Genomic DNA, 19,516 nt, shown 5'->3' on the forward strand with positions numbered 1-19,516 from the left:
AAATGATATGCAATAGCTCTTGAGGCAATGCCTTGCGGCTATGATGTATAATGGCCCTTGGGGAAATGATATGCAATAGCTCTTGAGGCAATGCCTTGCGGCTATAATGTGTAATGGCCCTTGGGGCAATGATATGCAATAGCTCTTGAGGCAATGCCTTGCGGCTATGATGTGTAATAGCCCTTGGGGCAATGATATACAATAGCTCTTGAGGCAATGCCTTGCGTCTATGATGTATAACGGCCCTTGGGGCAATGATATGCAATAGCTCTTGAGGCAATGCCTTGCGGATATAATGTGTAATTTTACCTGACTTCATTTGTCATCGTCCTAATTTCTACATGTACCTGTACTCAAGGTAGACGATTAGTAGACACAAAGTCGCTTTTACTAGCGACTATTTTTAGGAAACTTCTAAATACGATATGTGTAAAGAAGATAAAAAGCTTTTATTTGTCGCCTACAATCTTAAGAAATGAGATGGACAAATCAAAAGGTCCTCAATAAATGGGCATTAAACCTATTTTTAGGGCTGCCCTAAAATACCGTTCTTGGGTATTAATGCTCTATTGTGGCTCCCACTTTGCACAGAGATTTTTGAAAGAGACACTTATATTTGTGTATCGATCCCTGCATCCACAAAAATGATTAGTTTGAATAAAAGTATTCCGTATTGACCTTCTTCAATCCTTGATTTGCTCCTCGCCATCTCTTGGGCATTCCACCATATCGGGACTTCCACCCTGACACTCCATCCCAATGATGTCTAGGCAAGTACTAAATAAGTGAGTTTTAAGATTTTTGAAAATAGTCTTAAATTTTTGAAAATAAGTTCAAAAACTTATGTAAAACTGTAGAAAATCTCTACCCATCATGTCATGTACTAGCTCATGGAACATCTTCCTCGTGGTTTTGACTATAGTCGACGGATGGTTTCCAAAACTCATGATCATTGTTGGAGGGTTTCTTCAAGTAGTTCTATCATAGCAAAAAATTGAGTCTACCCAGAATTTGTTACAGTTGGTGGCTTCCAAAGCTTTAACCTCTGGTTCTGGGGAATTTGGAATATGTTCCGGCATTTGGTGGAAATTTTGAGGTCTTCCTCCAAATTTCTGCCCCAGTTTGAAGTTGTTTGAGATGATATCAATCCGAGTGGATCTGAAGTCTTTGCTGATCTTCATTCTTTTTGTTGGATGTCGATCTTCTCTTGTGAATTTTGAGATTCTTTCTCAAAAATTCTGCCCCAGTTTTTGTTTCCTAGGGTTATATTACCGAGCTGTTAGGGAGCCTACGTATCCCATTGAAGCAGGAATCAGGTCAAACGTAGTTCAGGACTACGCTAGGGATATATATAGAAAATCTAATGGGTTGACCGAATTCGACATAGGCCACCTACGTATCCCTTTTATTGGAAATTCAAGTCATCACGTAGTTCATACATAAGAGGAAAGGATAAATTATCCTAAGGGGTTGATCGAAGCCGACATAGGCCGCCTACGTATCCCTTGCTTGGGAATTTAGGTCAAATGTAGTTCATAGATAAAGGTAAATGATAAATTTTTGTAAGGGATTGACCGAAGCCGACATAGGTCGGCTACGTATCCCTTTCTTGGGAATTTAGGTCAAACGTAGTTTGTACATAAAAGAAAGGGATTCTAGGCAATTACACATCATAAAATTGATACTATTATAAAGGCAATTACAAATAAGCCAAGAAACAAAAACTATAACATCTTTCAAGCACAATATCTCTTTACCGCATCAGAATTGATTGGTTTGGTCCACTCTTGACCATCCATCTCAGGTAGGATTAGGGTTCCTCCAGGTTGGGCTTCTTTTGATTTTCACATTCCTCTGTATCTACTACTAACTGCTCCTCATCATCTTTTTTTTGTTCATCATTATTTCCTTTGCTCTGCTCGTCTAACCCTCGATATGACATGACATTGATAGGTTTTTGAATTATTGTTACCAAAAGGGAGGCCTTTTGGAAAATAAATAAAAACTATGGCTTAGGACCCACACAAATGTGGGTCTATGACTTTTTGAGGGTTGTAAAACACGAAACAAAAATTTGAGAAATAAAAGGGTGGATCGTGAGGCCTCTTCCAAATCATCATTGATTTTAAAAACTATTGGTAATTGCCCTTTTATCTACCACGACGGGCGGCGAATTAGGAGCGGAGTGGAAGTCCAATTTTGTAAAGCTTCTCCTGGTGCAACTTTCTTCATCCCACCGGACTTTGGGAAATCATCTGGTAAAGCATTGGTTCCTTTGAACAGATCTCCTATCCCATCCCCAAGACCATCATCATTTGACATCTCATGTATGGTAAATGACTGGAACAAGAGCGGCAAGGGCCTAAACAGACTCTCCTTTGAATTATCTTCGATTTCATCTTCCTTTCTTGGTTGGTACTCTATTCCATGCTTAAAATCTTTTTCTGGGACCATAACAGGCTTGATAATTCTTTCCAGATCCTTACTTAAGGTGGCCACAACTTCTTCTATCTTCTCCACCTCTTCTGTTCCTTTGAGTCCTTTTAAATCTACCTTAGTGATGGCCTTGCTAGATGTCCATTCACCCTCTATTTCAATCATCTTAACTGTAGGTCCCCCATGGTTAGGCAATGGATTACTGTTAATATTTGGTGTTGGCGACTGAAGCATGATGACCTTCTGATCAATCAAATCTTGGATCTTATGTTTCAAGTTAATACAATCCTCGGTACTGTGCCCCGCTGCTCCTAAATCATAGGCACAATTTTGATCGGGATGATAAAATTGAGAGTTGGGATTGATAGGCTTTGGCTGGATTTGTTGAAAATAACCAGCTTTCATCAATCTTCCGAAGAGCTGGGTACGACTTTTATCTAGCGGCATGAAGTTTCGAGGAGGTTTTTTTTCGAAGTTTAGACGTGGAGAATTATAATGGTTCTGATTTATAGGAGGAGGTACTTGGTGATAATTTGGAGACGTTTGGAAGTTTATTTGGTTATTTGGAAGAGTAGCTTAAGTATGAGGCTAATAATTTGGTTGTGGAACTTGGTACTGGGGTAAAATATTTGGAATTGGAGCTTGATATTGGGGATGGGCATAGAATACAGGCTGAAAATTAGGTGACGGTGGTGAGGAAAGAATATTCCTAGGCTTGAATTTCCTCTTCAATTTATCAATAAAATCAGTAGAGACCGCAGTCACATCCTCTCTTTTCTTCTTTGAGAATGCAGAAGATTCAGATGATGTTGGGGTTTTGGCAATTTTTCCTGTTCGGATGCCTTCCTCTAACGATTCCCCAATCTTTACTAAGTCTGCGAAAGTTGCTCGGACCGCGGACACAAACCTGGTATAATATTCTCCTTCCTGTGCACGAGAAAAAACTGTTACCATTTCTTTCTCAAACATGGGAGGTTGTACTTTACCAGCCTCTTTTCTCCAATGAAAGGCGTAGTCTCGAAAACACTCATTATTCTTCTGTTTGATCTGATCTAGTGAGTATCGGTCAGGGACCATCTCAATGTTAAATGCAAACCTGTCAAGGAAACCCTTGGCCAATGCTTTCCAACCAGTCTACTTTTTTGGCTCCTGAGACATGAACCACTCCAAGGCTTCGCCACTTAAACTTCGACTGAATAGTCACATCAATAACGCTTCATTTTTCCCTATCCCTACCAGTTGCTCACAGTACCTTATTAGATAGTCCATTGGATTTCCGGTACTGTCAAACATCTCAAACTTAGGGACTCTGTACCCATCTGGTAGGTCTACTCCCGAGAACACATAAATCATCATACCCTAAATCGTCGTGGTCCCTCACTCCATGAGATTCTTTGATCCTCATGATCTCTTCATTCATAGCTAGAAACTTTAGTTCATGCTCGGTCCTTCACTCTTTCTCCTTTTCCTCGTAATGGTCTATCTCGGGATTAGAAAGGGGATTATAAATGTTAGGGGATATGATGGCGTGAGGAGAATTTGGAAGGAAGGTTTGATTTTGCAGATGAAAGAAAGTTGGTTGGTAGGTGGGGAGGACGTTTTGGAAATTGGAAAGGTTCTATTGAATTTACGAGTAGTTAGGTGGATTTTGAGAAGGATTTTGTAGATTTGGAAATGAATTTGGTGGATTCAGGGATAGATTCGATGGATTTTGAAGGTTTGGTAGTGAATCTTGTGGATTTGGGAATGAATTTTCTTGATTTGAAAATATGTTTTTGGGATTTGAGAATGGATTCGGAGATAGGTTTTGTGGGGTTAGAGACTGATGATATGTTATTTGGATGATCCCCAAGAATAGGTGTACTGAGGGGAGGGATTTGGAGTGGAGTTCCGTGTCCTCCTGGAGCGGGGGCATTGACGGTGATGGCCAAGTTAGCCAAATATCGAGTGCGATTTATTTCCTCCTGAAGCATTTCTAACTTTCTTGCAAGTTCCGCCATCATTTCATTCTGTTCCGCTATCACATTGTCCTGGATAGTCAGTGCGCTTTCTTCATCATTTCCAATCATTTTTGAATGATGGTAAGAGGATAGGATTTTGTGCGCTTTCGATCGGGTGAAGTAGGGATGTTCTGCCAGCTTATATCAACACGGAGTAATTTCTATTATCTCTGTAAATAAAACAACTCAAAGGCAGATGTGTTAGTTTCCATATATGATAAGTAATGCAAAATATTTGACAGGAAATAACCACATAGAGTTGCTTGAGTCATAGCCAAATTCATCCATAGGACATAGTGTATGAACTTGCCTTTGATCCAAACAAATGCACATAAGCACATAAAATAGTTATATCACACAAGAAAATTATAATAATATGTATCCTAGCTGGGGTGACCCTTTTTGAGCCAAGGGTTCAGGCCTAACGATTTTTGAAAAAAATATATGCTTCCTCAAAGTCAATCCATTAACCCCCAACTCATATAGACACGAAAAAGGGCATAAATGCCTACAAAAGATAACGAAAAAGGGATACAATCTTTAGGAAAAAGGTAAATAACATGAAAGAAGATAAGTTCCCGCGCAGGGGAGATAGAAAAACTAGCTAGTGGAGGCTCTTTTGTCTGCCTTTGCCTTGTTTACCTCCTGTGCTATTTGATACCTGTTGATTCTAAGATGACTCCCGCATAATTGTGCCTTGCAGTCATAAGTCATTTTCCCTATACTATCGAGTTGGGAGGCCATGCTATCATCCAAATCAATTAGACATTGCCTGGCATCATCAGCTTCTTGCCTAGCTCTTTTTAACTCTTCCCTCAATATACGTATAGTTAAAGCGTCCTCCATGTGTATCTGCTGGTGCATGATTTCACTTTTCTGAAACTCATCTTGTAGCCTGTGGAGCCGAATTTAATGCTTGAATTCTACATCCACAACTTGAGTGGGCATATTTGGTCCTGGAATCAATGCTCCGGCGACTCTTTTTTAATCACTCCTTGTAAGTATCACTGACTTTAGGGTCATGCTCTATACGGAAAGTCACTTCCGTTCACCTTCTTCTTCTCCATCCATTTATCATGCCGTCTTTGAATGGAGACTCACTTTCATCATATTCGGTGAAAACCTAAGCATGGAATCTATTTATGGTGCCTCCTGCTTGATATCGAATTGCCTAAAAACTCTGCCAGGATTGTAGAGCCCGGTCCCCCTGAGACCGAGAAGCACCAGGAAAGGCCACTTGCCCCCTCTAATGGTGTATTTCCCTGAACGAAGAGAGTTAATGGACCATTGAACATTGTCATCTCTTAATTCCCCGAAAGTCTTAAACCAAAATTCGTGAGATGCTTCCCTTTTGAACCTGTGTAGAAACAACCACATGTCGTGCGAAGCTAGCATATCCACCCTTGTTTTATGATCAGGTTGTACCATTCTCGAATCCTTTACCAAATGCTTCATCATCCACCATTGTAATATAAGGTTGCAACCTTGAAAGAAATGATTTTCGACTTGACACCTTCCCAAGGCTTGATATATGTCGACGACAATCATGGAAGCTAAATTGTGGAATACCTTGGTAGAATCATAATCTACTCCAAAGAAAAGTGCATGGGCCACCGTAACAACCCTTGGATGAATGTACCATTTTCCCCCTGTGGGAACACCATAGTTCCGAGTAGACCTACCGCAAACGCAAAGGCTCTCATCTCCTTCCATTTTACTTCGGACTCAAATTTATGTCCAAATTTATGGAAGGCACTGAATCTTCCAAACCGACGATACAACTCCCGAAAAGTGATATTTGCTCCATCACGTTCCCCTAGCCAGGTGTTGTCGTCAGTTAAAAATGCCTCTTTGATTGTTTGACGGTCCCACACGGCAGGGACTAAAATGTTCTTATCAGGTTTTTTCTTTCTTTTGAAACACATTTCAATACTCTCATAGAAAATTAACACTTCTTCGATGGTAGGAGTCAATTTCACATCCCCAAAGCGAAACACCATATTTTGATCATCCCAAAAAGTCATAACCACGTGGATCATTTCAGGCCAAGCATCCATTTCGATCAATGAAGGCAGGTGCCCGATGTGTGTCCTAACAATTTTTCTCTCATCTGGACCCATGTAATCCCACCACACGTTCAGGTAATCATCAGTTTTGTAACCATCTTCAACTTTTCACAGGAGTGAAATTGAGCCATATCTGCATAAAAGAAGACAAAGATAAACCTTTCCCCGACCTCAAAGGGTAATAGATTGAATTTAGATAAGCATATATTTCTTTAACACATAAGTATGATCCGTCTGTGATTGACTCGAGGTCAATAGACATAGAGCAAGTTTTCTAATAGGCACAATACCTCGCTCGGGTATTGGGTCGTCCTTGGCTCATGCCTAAATAGGGTTTTGGTTTCGTTCTATCCTCGGTTTCTAGAGTGGGCTTGAACACTGATTCTCAAGTAGACAACTTGAGTTTGAAAGTACAAATAACCATCAGACGACTTAGGTGCTAATAAACTGTTTGTATTTCCAACACATTTTTGGAATTGATCAATAGGGGCCGGGATACCCACGAAACCCCAAAGTAGTTTAAATAATGTAGGAATATGCCATGAGATGAGATAGTTAAACTTTACAGAATCAAAACATATAAACATATAAACAGTTAATCAAAAGACGAAATCAAATATTTGATTAGAACCTAGTTAAAAATCCCTAGCATAGTCGCCATTTCTATTTAGCGAAAAATTTTTGACTTTTGAGAGTCGCCACTTAATTTTGAAAAGGAATTAAGAAACCTTTAAAGAGTTACTTAAAACGATTCAAAACAGGAAAATCATTTTAAGTTAGAGATTCCGAGTAAGTGGTTCTTATTAACGTTTTAGGAAGGTGTTAGGAACCTAAAACGTCCGCTAACTTTCTGTTATCCAGACTGTTTGAAAATATTATTTTGATTAACTTCGAAAAATTAATTTGTTGAAAAAGTAATTGATTAAGGAAAAAGTTTTCGCGAAATCAGTTTTTTAGTGACTTAGTTAGGGATTTAACTAGGCTCGCAAAGAGACAAGCAAACAAATAAATGAAAGGAAAGGGGGGAAAAGCGGGGAAGTATTGATTTAGACTTTTAGGACCAAACCGTCGACCCTGTCCTAATCTAGTTGGGCTTTCAACCCATTTGCACCTGTCCTAATTCTATGTTTTCGAGCCTTTAGCTCAAGTCTCGCTTCACCTGTATTAAATTTATAACTTTGGCTTCGAGGCCTGAATGAATAAATAGGGAAATAAACAAATACCATAAAAAATAAACTAATAAGGGAATGAGACTTCTAAGCCTCTTGGTTGCTTCAATGATGGGACTTTGACCCATTTTCCTCTTTCGATTCCACGTATCTGTATGCCATGCAATTTGCTTTGCAAAGTCTCCTAAAGGGTGAGCCTCCATGTCCCACTACAAAATGCAAGGGAAAAAGTCCATTTGGACTCTCAAGCGGGTTCATGCAAAGCAAGAAAGTAATGATTTATGATGACCATTAATATGTGATCAACTAAGAAAGAAAAGGAAAAGGAGAGTTAAAAGGAGAAAAACACAAACAGTCAACCAAGGAAATAAAAAAAAAAAAAGATACATGACATATGACTATCTGAAGGAAAGACATCACAGATCAATCTAACTCCTAGTCAGTCACAGCAAAGCCACAAGGCTAATGAGAAGTGTGAGGGTGATTTCATATAGGCAAACAACATGCTGAGTCAAAATCCTCCCTATACGTACCCTCAAAATCCTATAAGATTAGTTTGAAAATAACAAATAGAAAGCTCAAAATATCGAACCATGGAGAGGCAATCAAAAAAAATTATTTGAGCAAAGAGGGAGAATTTTCCTTACATCAAATGCACTGTCACCTGCTTAAATTCTTTTATATTAATTAATGAGTTGAGGAACTTTAACCAACACTAGAAATCCACCCAAACAATTGACATTAAACACATCGTCAGAACACTATATAAAACACCAAGAATGAAACACAACGAAAGACTTGTTTCTCTTAATGGTCAAAAACAATCTTTTCTCATATTATAACCTCAAAATTTAAACATTCAGGCTCTGAACGAAATGCGAAGGATGTTCATAAATCATATCATTTCAAAGTCAAGCTCATATCTTCATCATACAATATCATTCAGACTAAAATACAATATTGAAGGGACCCTACCCATTTTTTTTCAATAAGATAATTACATTTCCTTTGGGGATCAAACAAACGAAATTCCAACTTGAAAAAAGCTCCAAAAGGAAGCAAAAAGTCAAACTTTGCAATTCCACATCAAAGGGAGCAGGATTAACAGGTAAACAAAATTCAGCAGCTCAAAATGTATGAACAAAATCGCAGTGCAAAACTTTAACCATAGAAATCAGGTAAAAAGATTCCAACAACCTAAAACTTATTAGACCAAACCAAAACACAAAAGTTTACTATGAAACTAGTTTTAACTAAATTCAGACAACCCAAAATAGGATCAAAGCATGGAACTTTAAACAGCGAAACCAACCTCAATAGGATACCGGTTACTCGAAACAAAATCCAAGGCACAAAACTTTAATGTAAAAGCCGGACCTAACAAGATGCTATCACCCGAAAAACTGTTAAAGCACAAAACTTTAATGGGATTAACCATACAAAACTTAAGCAACACACAAAATAAGAGCATTCAACCAAAAATCAATCAACAATATACAGCGAACACCCAGCGCAGGATTATTAGAATAATAGCATTCTACTACAGAATGATGAGATGAAGAAGAAGCAATCAAAATATTAAAATGGTGTATGATATTACCTTTTCGAGAGCAGCAAAATGGAGTATGAGCTGGCGCCAGATTTCACCACCACCAGAGATGCGTCGTGGTCAGCTTTGGAAGTTTGACTCGCTGACGAATTCACGAGACTCTAAGATTTTTCTCCTTTTCTAAGACCTCAAATTTTCCTTCCCCTTTCGGACTACTAAAAATCGAACCCATTTTTCTCAATCAAAAGTTTCAACCCTGGAATTTTGAACCTAACCCGAAAAGAAGAGAAAAGAGACCCTGGAATTTTCCCTCTTTCTTTTTTTCGAACCAAAAATTTCTCTAAAAAAAGAGACTTCTAAAATTTCCAAATCCTAAGGGAAAGAGGATGAGAGAAGAAACCAAAAATCCATGAAAGATGAGAAAAAAAGCCTCCTCTCTTTTTTTTTCCACCTCCCTTTTATAGGGAGTGTTTAGGGTTCCTTTTCAAGGCTTTAATGATGTGGGAATCAGCCCAACTCAGGGGCCATTTTGGAACTTTCGATAGGGTAAATTTGAATTGGAGCTCAAGATAGGGTTTTTTTCCCAACAACTTGTACCAATTTTTGGATTATCTTTCTCAAATTTTAAAGAAAGGCCAATAGAAAATAGGGAAATGGAATAATCCTCCCAAACCAACAAAAATTTGCAAACTATGTACGAATTTGTTCAAGTTATCCCAAAATTTTTGGGATTGGAAAGTTGGGAGGAGCCAACTCCCCATATTCTAGAAGATTCTACCATTTTCTTTGTGAATCTGCACGGGTTGGGGTCGGGTCGACTCTAACGGAGTTGGGTTGGTTTTGGTTGATGCTGGTTCGGGTCTATTTGGTGGATTTTGGGTTGGATTTCGCTGGTGTTAAAGTTGAGATTGAAGCTATTTTGGTCTGGTTGTCGTCGTTGGTGGTAGAAGTAGGGTGTAAGGATGATGGGTTTGAGTTTTTGCTATTGTTGGGTTCTGAATTCGCGATGTTGCTGTTGTTTTTGATCGAAGTGGAGTTGTAGGGGTTGTTCGCTATTTTGGCTGAGGTTGAAGGACTATCGGTGTTATTTTTGGTTTGTTTTTTTGGAGATTGTACGCTGGTTAAGGTAAAATAGGAGTGTACTGATGGTGTGGGCCAGGTCAGTGTGAATTTGGGCTGGAGGGTTTGGTCCTAGCAAGTTGCCGGGTTAATATTGATGTAGAAGATAAGGAAATGGGCTAGGTAGGGAGAATTTTGGGTCTTTAATTGGGGTTATTTAATATTAGCATAATCATAATTAAATTTAATTGGATTAGAAATAACTCTAATTAAATTTAATCGAATAAAAGAATCTTGATTAAGAAATGGTTACTTTGGGGATTCAGATTGGATTACAATTTAAACAACTTGTTTAAATTATAACCAAATGAATATCTATTGGTCAATTGCATTACAATTGGGGCCAATTTGATTTCAATTGAGGTCATAGTTAATTCATTCGCTAAATTGAATCGCAATCTGGCACGAATCAAGTAACAAATTAACCTCGAGTTTATTAATTTGATAAAAATCCAACAAATAGTCCTCCAAATATTTTGAGATCAAATCATATTTAAAACCAAGAATTAATTTTCAAGTTTAATCAATCAAAAATCTAATTTTGATAAAACGTTCATTTGAATACCAAAATTTATACACTCTTGTATATAAAAAACGAAAAATGTATCATCGCTAATTAAATGATAAAATTTCCTTGAATAAGTACTTTAACCAACATTTATTTGAGCAAAATAATTATTGTGATTTTATTTTAAAAGTGAAGAAACTCGAAGTTAAATTGGATTGCGGAGGGCAAAAATTAGGTGTCAACAGTTCTAATATTGGTTTGGATTCTCGGGGTATTATCACTACAAAAAAATTGTGTTTAGCGACGAAATTTACTGACAGACCAAATTTCATCACTATATAGCAATGGATCAGCAAAGGATATTTCAATTTGGTCGTAGACATAGCAGTCCAATTTTTTGATAGGTTATTAGCAACGAATCAGTGACGTAATTGTAATTCCATCACTAAATAATAGCGGAAAAAATTGACGCCTAAATTTAGTGATGGATTAGCAATGAAATGTTGGTCGCTATGTTGATTATTTCGTAACAACGGATTTAGCAACAAATTTTCGTCGGTGCCCTTCATTTTATTTTGAAAAAAAGTATTTTATTTAGCAACCAATGAAGCCGTCGTAAAATATTAATTTTTATTTTCTAATTAATTATTTTTAGTATAGAAAAGGGGGGAATAGGGTTAGGGTATTAATATTATTCTTGATTTCTTTCATATTCACGTCTCTCACTCTCTCTTAGTCACATCTCCATCTCCGATCTCACATCTCCATCTCCAATCAAAAATTGAAGGTCAAAACTCAAAAAATTTTAGGTAACCCTTTTTCTCCATCTCATTTGCATGTTCAATTTCTGTTGTTGTTGATAGTATTCTAGTTTCTACTTCATCTTCACTTTCTGTCTAATCTCGATCTTGTCAAATGTCTCTGTTATTGCCTCGTGAAAGTTGAATAGCTGTTGTTGGTCCATTCTTTGTTATCCTACGCATCAAAACTTGTCCCATTTTCCCTCACATACTCTCTTCCCTACAAACACTGTGAATAAAGAAAGAGATAAGCCATTTTCATCACTTACAACTTTATTTTCTGCTAGTCTTATTCTTTCTCTGAACAGCAGAAGGTTTTCACTTTCTGGGGTTCCTCAATAGCCTAAATAAATAATTTTATTCTATTTTTTTGTGTGATTAAGTTAGCATGTGGATCTAGTGTACAAATGATTCTGCTTTTTGAAATGCCATAAAGAAATAAAGAATCTGGTAATCAAAGATTCAGTCAATGTACTTTTCTTTTCTTTCCCTTTTTAGCTTACTAGAGTGTACTGTAACCAGTTCTAGCTATTTTCTTGAACACTAGTTCATTCCATGTAAGTTGAAGACATTCTGGGTATTGTTGTTTGTGTTTTCTCTGAAATAATTTCTTTTGTTGCCTTCAAATTGTACTACTTGTTTGGTTTGTTTGGAGAGGATGGAGTATCATGCTCGTAGTATAAAACTTGATTAGTAATTAGTAGTATTACTATATTAAAATTTTGAACTTAATTTTCAAATATGTGACTGTTACTTTGGTTGGATTTTTCAATTTTATTTGTGCTAGACCAGTAGCTGTTTGCAAGGCATAGTTATACTTATATGCTTCTGTATGATTTGCTTTTGTTTGGAAAATATTTGAATGTTAATGTTTTAACCGGATAACCGAATCAATAACAATCAATAACCGATAAGCCGATATCTTAATGGTTTAGCTTTATTACAAACCAATTATAAATATGTCAAACCGATAAACTTCAAAATCGAACCAAACCGCCCCATATGCAGCCCTAGAGGGTTGCTTAAATTTAGTACTCCATAATACTTCTATATCTCATGGAAGCTTTAAAATACATGAGAGAAATAGTTTTAAATTTCAGTAAATAGTAGTAACGATATAAAGAAATTTTGGTCAACGATCTATGGTCCCACGGTATATCTGAATGTATCACATAAATTGAATGACTTGACACTGATGCATCACATACTCATGTAATGCTATCATTCTTTTTTTGATCATTTATCTAGAATAAAGATAAATGTATTTGAGCGTCTACGTCGATTGCATTGTTTATACTATACAGTTGACAGTTTCCTTTTCAATTCTTTATCTTCTTGAGTGAAAATAATTGAGTTTATGAAACTGGTACCACTTATTAATAAGTAACAATCCACATACTATAAACAAGAAAAAGTAAGCATCTACACACGTAAAGAAACACAACAGTACTGCTGTTTTAATTTGAAATTAATGCTGCTCCTACACTTTGAGAAAATGTACCTTCAAAACTCAAGGGGTCTTGATCAATAGAAAATTTGGAGAATGAAACAAATCTAAGAAAGACCTTATGCCTAAGAACTTTAATGTTCAAGTTGAAATACTTATTTGAGTCACTTATCATTTAGGTGTCTTTTTGCTGGAATTGGTGCAGTGAAGTTGTAGATTGGTGGTAAACTAAGTGGAGTATTGTATTCAATCAAGTGTGTTTTTAAACTTTGTTTCAACTTTTTTATTTTTCTTGCTAAGCTTGTTGGCTTCTCGATTATGTTTGTAACTTATTTTTGATATTAAGCATGTAGCAATAAATTTATTGTTAAAATAGAAGTATGTATCACTTTTATCTTATTTTTAAGGTAAACTAGTTTTTTTTCTACTTTACTTTGAATAATTTAGTGAAACTATTTAAGTATCAATTGATCAACTTAATTATGCTTTCCTTGCTAACTAGTTCTTTATATAGAGCCTGATCATACATTATCACTAATTAAGATTTTCAACAAGGTTAATTATTAATTAAGACTAATTGTCGTGTTTTTTATTAAGCTGGTTAATTAGAACTGATTATATTTTTTTTATTTCAACCTTAATAGGAAGATGAATAATCTAGAGCGTAGTTGGACATATGAGAGGTTAGATGGTCAAGGGGGTTTATACTCTAGATTTGTAATCGGGGTGGGTGAATTTATTCAATTTGCATGTTCTCAACCAAATCGTATGAGTGGTGACAAAGTTAGATATCCATGTACAAAATGTCAGAACTATAAATTCATGGATGTTGAAACTGTTAAATTCAAATATGGTTATTTTGGAAAATTCAAGGTATGTTTTTTAAGATCACAATCAATAGAAATTGTTTGAGTTTGCAGCTAACACTTAATTATATTACTTTAAACTGAATTTCAGAAGAATTTCTATTGGGATGCTTTCGTTAGTGAAGTTGTGGTGAAGCAACAATGGATGAAGAAGGCTTCATTATGCTACAAGAATTTCATTTCCAATATAAAGAAGAATAGAGCTACAGTTCAACCGGAATTTGTAAATGACCATGTGTGGGAAAAGTGGATGGAACTTTGGCAAAGTGATGACTGTGTTAAGAAATCCGAGATAAATTCAAATAATCATTGTGGTGGACAGGAAGTAGCTGCTGGGACACACACAGGTGGCTCTATCACAGCTGGAGAGCACCAAAAAAAACTTGTAAGTATATATTTCAAGAAAATTGTCTGCTGCTACGTATCTTGAAATAGTTGATTAGTTTTCAGTCATTTCTTCTCTGTTTTAGTAGCTATGATTGTATCTAAAGTGCGTAGCAAGCAGCTGGTCGTGTGGTGATACTTTGTTTGGGTTGATACTATGATCTTTTGGCTATTGACATACTAGTTTTCCTCTTTATTTTGGCACTATATGTGATGCTCTGGTCTGCTACTACGTACCTTGAAATAGCTGATTAGTTTTCAGTCGTTACTTCATCATTTTAGTAGCTATGGTTATGTCTAAAGTACGTAGCAAGCAGCTGGTCATGGTGCTGCCTTGTTTGGGCTGCTGCCATGTTGTTTTAGGTGTTGATATGCTAGTTTTTCCTCTTTATTTTGGTCCTATTTGTGATGCTCTGGTCTGCTGCTACGCACCTTGAAATAGTTGATTATTTTTCAGTCATTTCTTCGCTATTGTAGTAGCTCCGATTGTGTCTAAATGCATAGCAAGTAGCTGGTTGTGATGCTACTTTGTTTGGGCTGTTGCTATGCCCTTTTGGCTGTTAATATGATCTATATGTGTATTTAGTTCTCACAAGATACAAATTTATTGAATTCATGTTGTATGCTTTAAGATATTACCGAAAGAAAAATCTTTGGGCAGTCATCCTTACCATTCTAAAAAATAAACAAATCTTTGGACTATTTGGTATTTGTCTAGATAATCAAGTTTACTACTCATGCTCTTTTTAATGATAACCCTTGAATTGTTGAATTCCATGTCAAATGATTTATAATAAGAGCAAGAGTTTTCTTACGTCAAGAGTTACATGGTTGTCTTCTTGTTGGTCTTTACCACTTGTCGAGTATTGTTGATAGCTATGTTTGTTTTTCTTTTTGAAGGCTAAAGGAGCTAAGGTTAGTTAAGCTTTGATTTTTAAATAGAACCATAAGAATAAGTAGCTTGTTTGTGTTGATTCTGATTTGTTTCAATAATTGTTTCTGGAAATTTTTGTTGCTGCTGAATATTTTCTGTTATTGGGCTGCTGCTAATTTTCTGCTATGTTTCCAGCAAGTAGCTGCAATGACAGCTATGCTAGTTTTTTTTAGGGGGGCTAAAATAGACACACATAGATTAATTGTAGAAAATAACCAATCCATATACATTCTCAAACGAGAACTGTGAGTATTTCAGCGTCAAGCATACAAGAAATTAAATCTTTACTTGTGTTGTTCAGATTCCAAATTTGATGTTCCTATTTCTTTATTCCTTTCCCTTGTCATACAGAAACTCCAAAGAATGAATAATATAGTTGAGACTCTATCATTCCTTATTGCAATATCCCTCTTATCATCTTTATTGAAAGGTGTTGTATTATGTTGCATGTCTGAAGTTGAAATTTTGATTCTGTAATTTCTTTACTATGATGTTTGGAATGTTGTTTTAATCCATTATGAGAAATGTCCTCTCCTGCCTTTGGTAGTGCCTGAAAGGAATGGAAAGTTAGTAGCTGTGTACCTACAAAACAATGAATATGGTTAGCTAAAAAATCTGCCAACAAGTTTCCTTCTCTGTAGGTATGAGCCACTTCGACCAAGTTATAAGCTATTAACATCTTTATTTTCTTTATCTCCATCGCAATGGTCCATTTCACCTCCCAAACGCCATGAATAATTTTACTGACAGTAAGGGAATCTGTCTCAATCATCAGAGGTGTTAACCTATTATTAAGACATTGTTGTAGTGCATATCTTATTTGTTACTATAATTGTTGTTGGAAATTGTTGTTGCTGCTGAATGTTTTCTATTATTGTAGCTGCTGCTAGTTTTATGCTATTTTTTCAGCAAGCAGCTGCTGCTATTTTTCCTGTAAGCAGCTGTTGCTATGCCACTTTGTTTTGCAGTTATATTTCCTGCTAGTTTCTCTTGTTTTTTCTCTTTGTTTTGCTGCTATGCCAAGATGTTTGGTGATATTTTTTTGCTTAGAATAGGGAAAAGAAACTTGGTGGTGTGTCATGATTCTCTTTGGTTTACTGCTAATGTACGTTGGTCTCATTCTAAATACCTGAAAATTCTGTATAGGCTCTTAAAATAGGTCGAGATCCAACTCTAAGTGAGTTACATTTGCACGTCCATATACATAATCATGATGGAAAATCTTTTGTTGGTGAGCGTTCCCGACTTCTACATGTAAGTCCATAGCTTACATCTACCTATATGATACTCATCTCTTATTTTTCTTTTGTGTTGACATGAACTTGAGTTTATTTTAATAACTTCACTTATTACAGGAAAGGTATGAAGAAATTGTACGGGAAAAAGTACATTGTGAATCTGAAATTGACCAATTGGAGATATATTATAAAGCTGCGGGAGGAGCAAAGAAGAAAAGACTATTTGGTCTTGGATCTGAAGCTGCCAGTTACTTTGGGAAAAAACTTTGTACCTGCAATGCTTCCACATCATTAGTACCACCTTCGATTTCTATACCGACAATAATATGGAGAAATTTGTGAAGCAATTTATTCCGGCCCTTAATACTCATTTTCTTTCAATAGTTATTGAGTATGTTGGTGGTATTAGGGTACAAGAAGGGGCCGTGCTTGATCCTCCTCCTACTAATGATGATGATGACGACGGTAATTCGTAGCTTCATATTATTCGTAGTCCATGATCGTTGCACTAATTTTTGATAGACTATTTTGACATTAGTTTATGTTTGACAAAATACTTGAAATTGTGGGTGTTGGACACAATTGTTGTGAATTTTTCTATCTATTTGAATGTTGGATATTTAATCATTTTATAATTTATGTGTTTCAACTATTTTCTTATAAAATTATTAGCGACAAAAAATTAGTGACTAGCTTTTCTCGTTGCTACTGAAAAACTTTAGAGACGAATTAATTTAGTTGCTAAAAACGACTGCAATTAGCGACAAAAAATTAGTGACTAACATCAGTCGTAGCTACTAAAAAACTTTAGCAATGGATAAATTTGGTTGCTAAATACGGCTACTCAGTCGACCAAATTATGTTGCAACGGATCAACGACAAAATATTCTATCGTAAATTAAGCCACGACCAAAATGAATTTTGGGAATAGCAAATAGCAACGGAAATGTACGTCAGTAATATCAACAACCAAACTATTTCGTCACTAATTGGTCACAAATTTTGTGACGGAATTAAAATTTTTGTCGCTATGAGGTTAGCAACGAGCAATATAGCGACAGAACATTTTCCGTTGCTATTCCGTCACTATTTCTATTTAGCGATGGATTTTCATATGATAGTGACGAATATGTCGTGTCGCTAAATGCTGTTTTTTTTTGTAGTGTACACATTGGTCGCCTATAAGTATCATGATTTTGTTTAATTCATAAATTTTGCAACGATTACAATAATTGCAAGATATGGATTATCTGATTTTTACAAATGCAGGAATTGCGATCTTTTTGTTGCCTCTTATGCTGAGTATTTGAGTGATGAATTACAAGTATCAAATAATGGACTTGATGTTGAATTACTCCGTATAAGATATGCTACACTTTTATGGAAAAACGGAGAAGCGAAAGCTCAGAAATTATACGCAAGCGACATTAAAGATCCACGACGACCAAAATCAAATTTCATAGCACCGGATGAAGAACAACCTGTCCTTATTGAGAAGATCTTTATTGTCAAAGTAATAACCTCTCCTTTGAAATTTTTGGCACCAAAACTTAAATTGTTGATTTATTTGTTGAGTAGATCATCTGTACCCATACTAATTTTTTTTACATTTCATTTATTTGTTGATTTATTTCATGTAATTTTTTAAGGCTTTGATTTATTTTATTTTGTCTATGTTATCCTTAGATTTGAACTTATTAATTGAAATTGAATACTAGATTCAAATATTGCAATAGATAATGTATCTGTTGCAACAGACGACATATCTATTGAAAATTATCAAACAGATTTAGACATATGTTGCAATATATAGGTCATCTGTTGGAAATTATCAAACAAGTCTTCCTACTGTTTTGACTTGGTCCAATAGATGACCTATCTGTTGCAACAGATAGACTTAGATATAAATATATGCATAACGCAATAGCTGACCAACCTATTGCAACAGATAAACTATCTGTCAAAACATATAGACTATCTATTACAACTGATGTCACGATCCAAACTACTAGGCCGTGTGGGCACCTACGCTATTCTAAGTAGCTAGGAGAACCCTTACTACCCAACTAAAAATATGCGAAAGACTTTTGTTTTTAAGAAAATACTGGATTAAATATAATAACATAGACTAAATATTAATAAGTAAACTTTTTTAAAAACATTCTTACAATTGTCCTTCACTATCCCAAGACTTGGCCAGACATATACAAAAGCTATCCACTACAGCATAAATTGATGATAAAATAATAATACAAAGACCCTAACATCTGCCAGGATGAAAGTGCAGAAGTTAGTGCTGAATATCGTCATCCATCTAGTAACTGAATTAAGTTGCATTCAGTCTACACTCCAAGAAGGAATGTAGAAGAGTAGGGTCAGTACAACCACACGTATTGGTAGGCATCATCGGCCGACCATATTAGCCCATATAATCATAACATAGAATTGAGGAAAATAAATCATGACATCCTGAATGGAATATTATTCAACTAAGGTTGTACTAATATTATTACTTTACCTATATAAGTTACAACATCCCATTACTCTTCCAACTCCATCAATATTATATTCGCTACTAACATACTCTAGCCTCATTAATTCACACCATCAACCACAATCCAACCTAATACATCAACATTCCTCTTTATTCAACTTATCTTTTCATTACTCATATTCATAGGAACAAACCCGTAATCATACACAGCCCACACTAAACTCTCGAGATAACAACCAAATGTTCTTTTATAATATTAAAGAATGATAACTAGCCATTCTGGTAAGCTACAATTAAAACACGTATAAATGAAGAAAGTCAACCAACATATAAGTAAGTACAAAATTTCACTTTTTTAAATACATATCACACAACAAATACCCAATGAATCAACAATATAGCAATAACAAATCAAATAGTACTAAAAAACAAGCCACATAACCATCAAGAGCATCAACCATACCGTAAACATCCACAGATAACACAAATATGTACATAGATGCTAT

At 35.8% G+C, this 19,516-nt stretch overlaps 1 protein-coding gene across 1 annotated transcript; it reads left to right on the forward strand.

Moving 5' to 3' along the window:
* Window positions 1–13,916: 13,916 nt before the first annotated feature.
* LOC107857928 lies at window positions 13,917–16,992 on the forward strand. The gene is made up of 8 exons (XM_016702696.1): window positions 13,917–13,967; window positions 14,052–14,345; window positions 15,245–15,259; window positions 15,414–15,440; window positions 16,188–16,211; window positions 16,425–16,532; window positions 16,634–16,784; window positions 16,901–16,992. The coding sequence occupies exons 1-8, from the start codon at window positions 13,917–13,919 to the stop codon at window positions 16,990–16,992; spliced, it is 762 nt and encodes a 253-aa protein (XP_016558182.1).
* Window positions 16,993–19,516: the final 2,524 nt, after the last annotated feature.

This window comes from Capsicum annuum, chromosome 2, assembly GCF_002878395.1.
Source record: "Capsicum annuum cultivar UCD-10X-F1 chromosome 2, UCD10Xv1.1, whole genome shotgun sequence".
Taxonomy (NCBI): domain Eukaryota; kingdom Viridiplantae; phylum Streptophyta; class Magnoliopsida; order Solanales; family Solanaceae; genus Capsicum; species Capsicum annuum.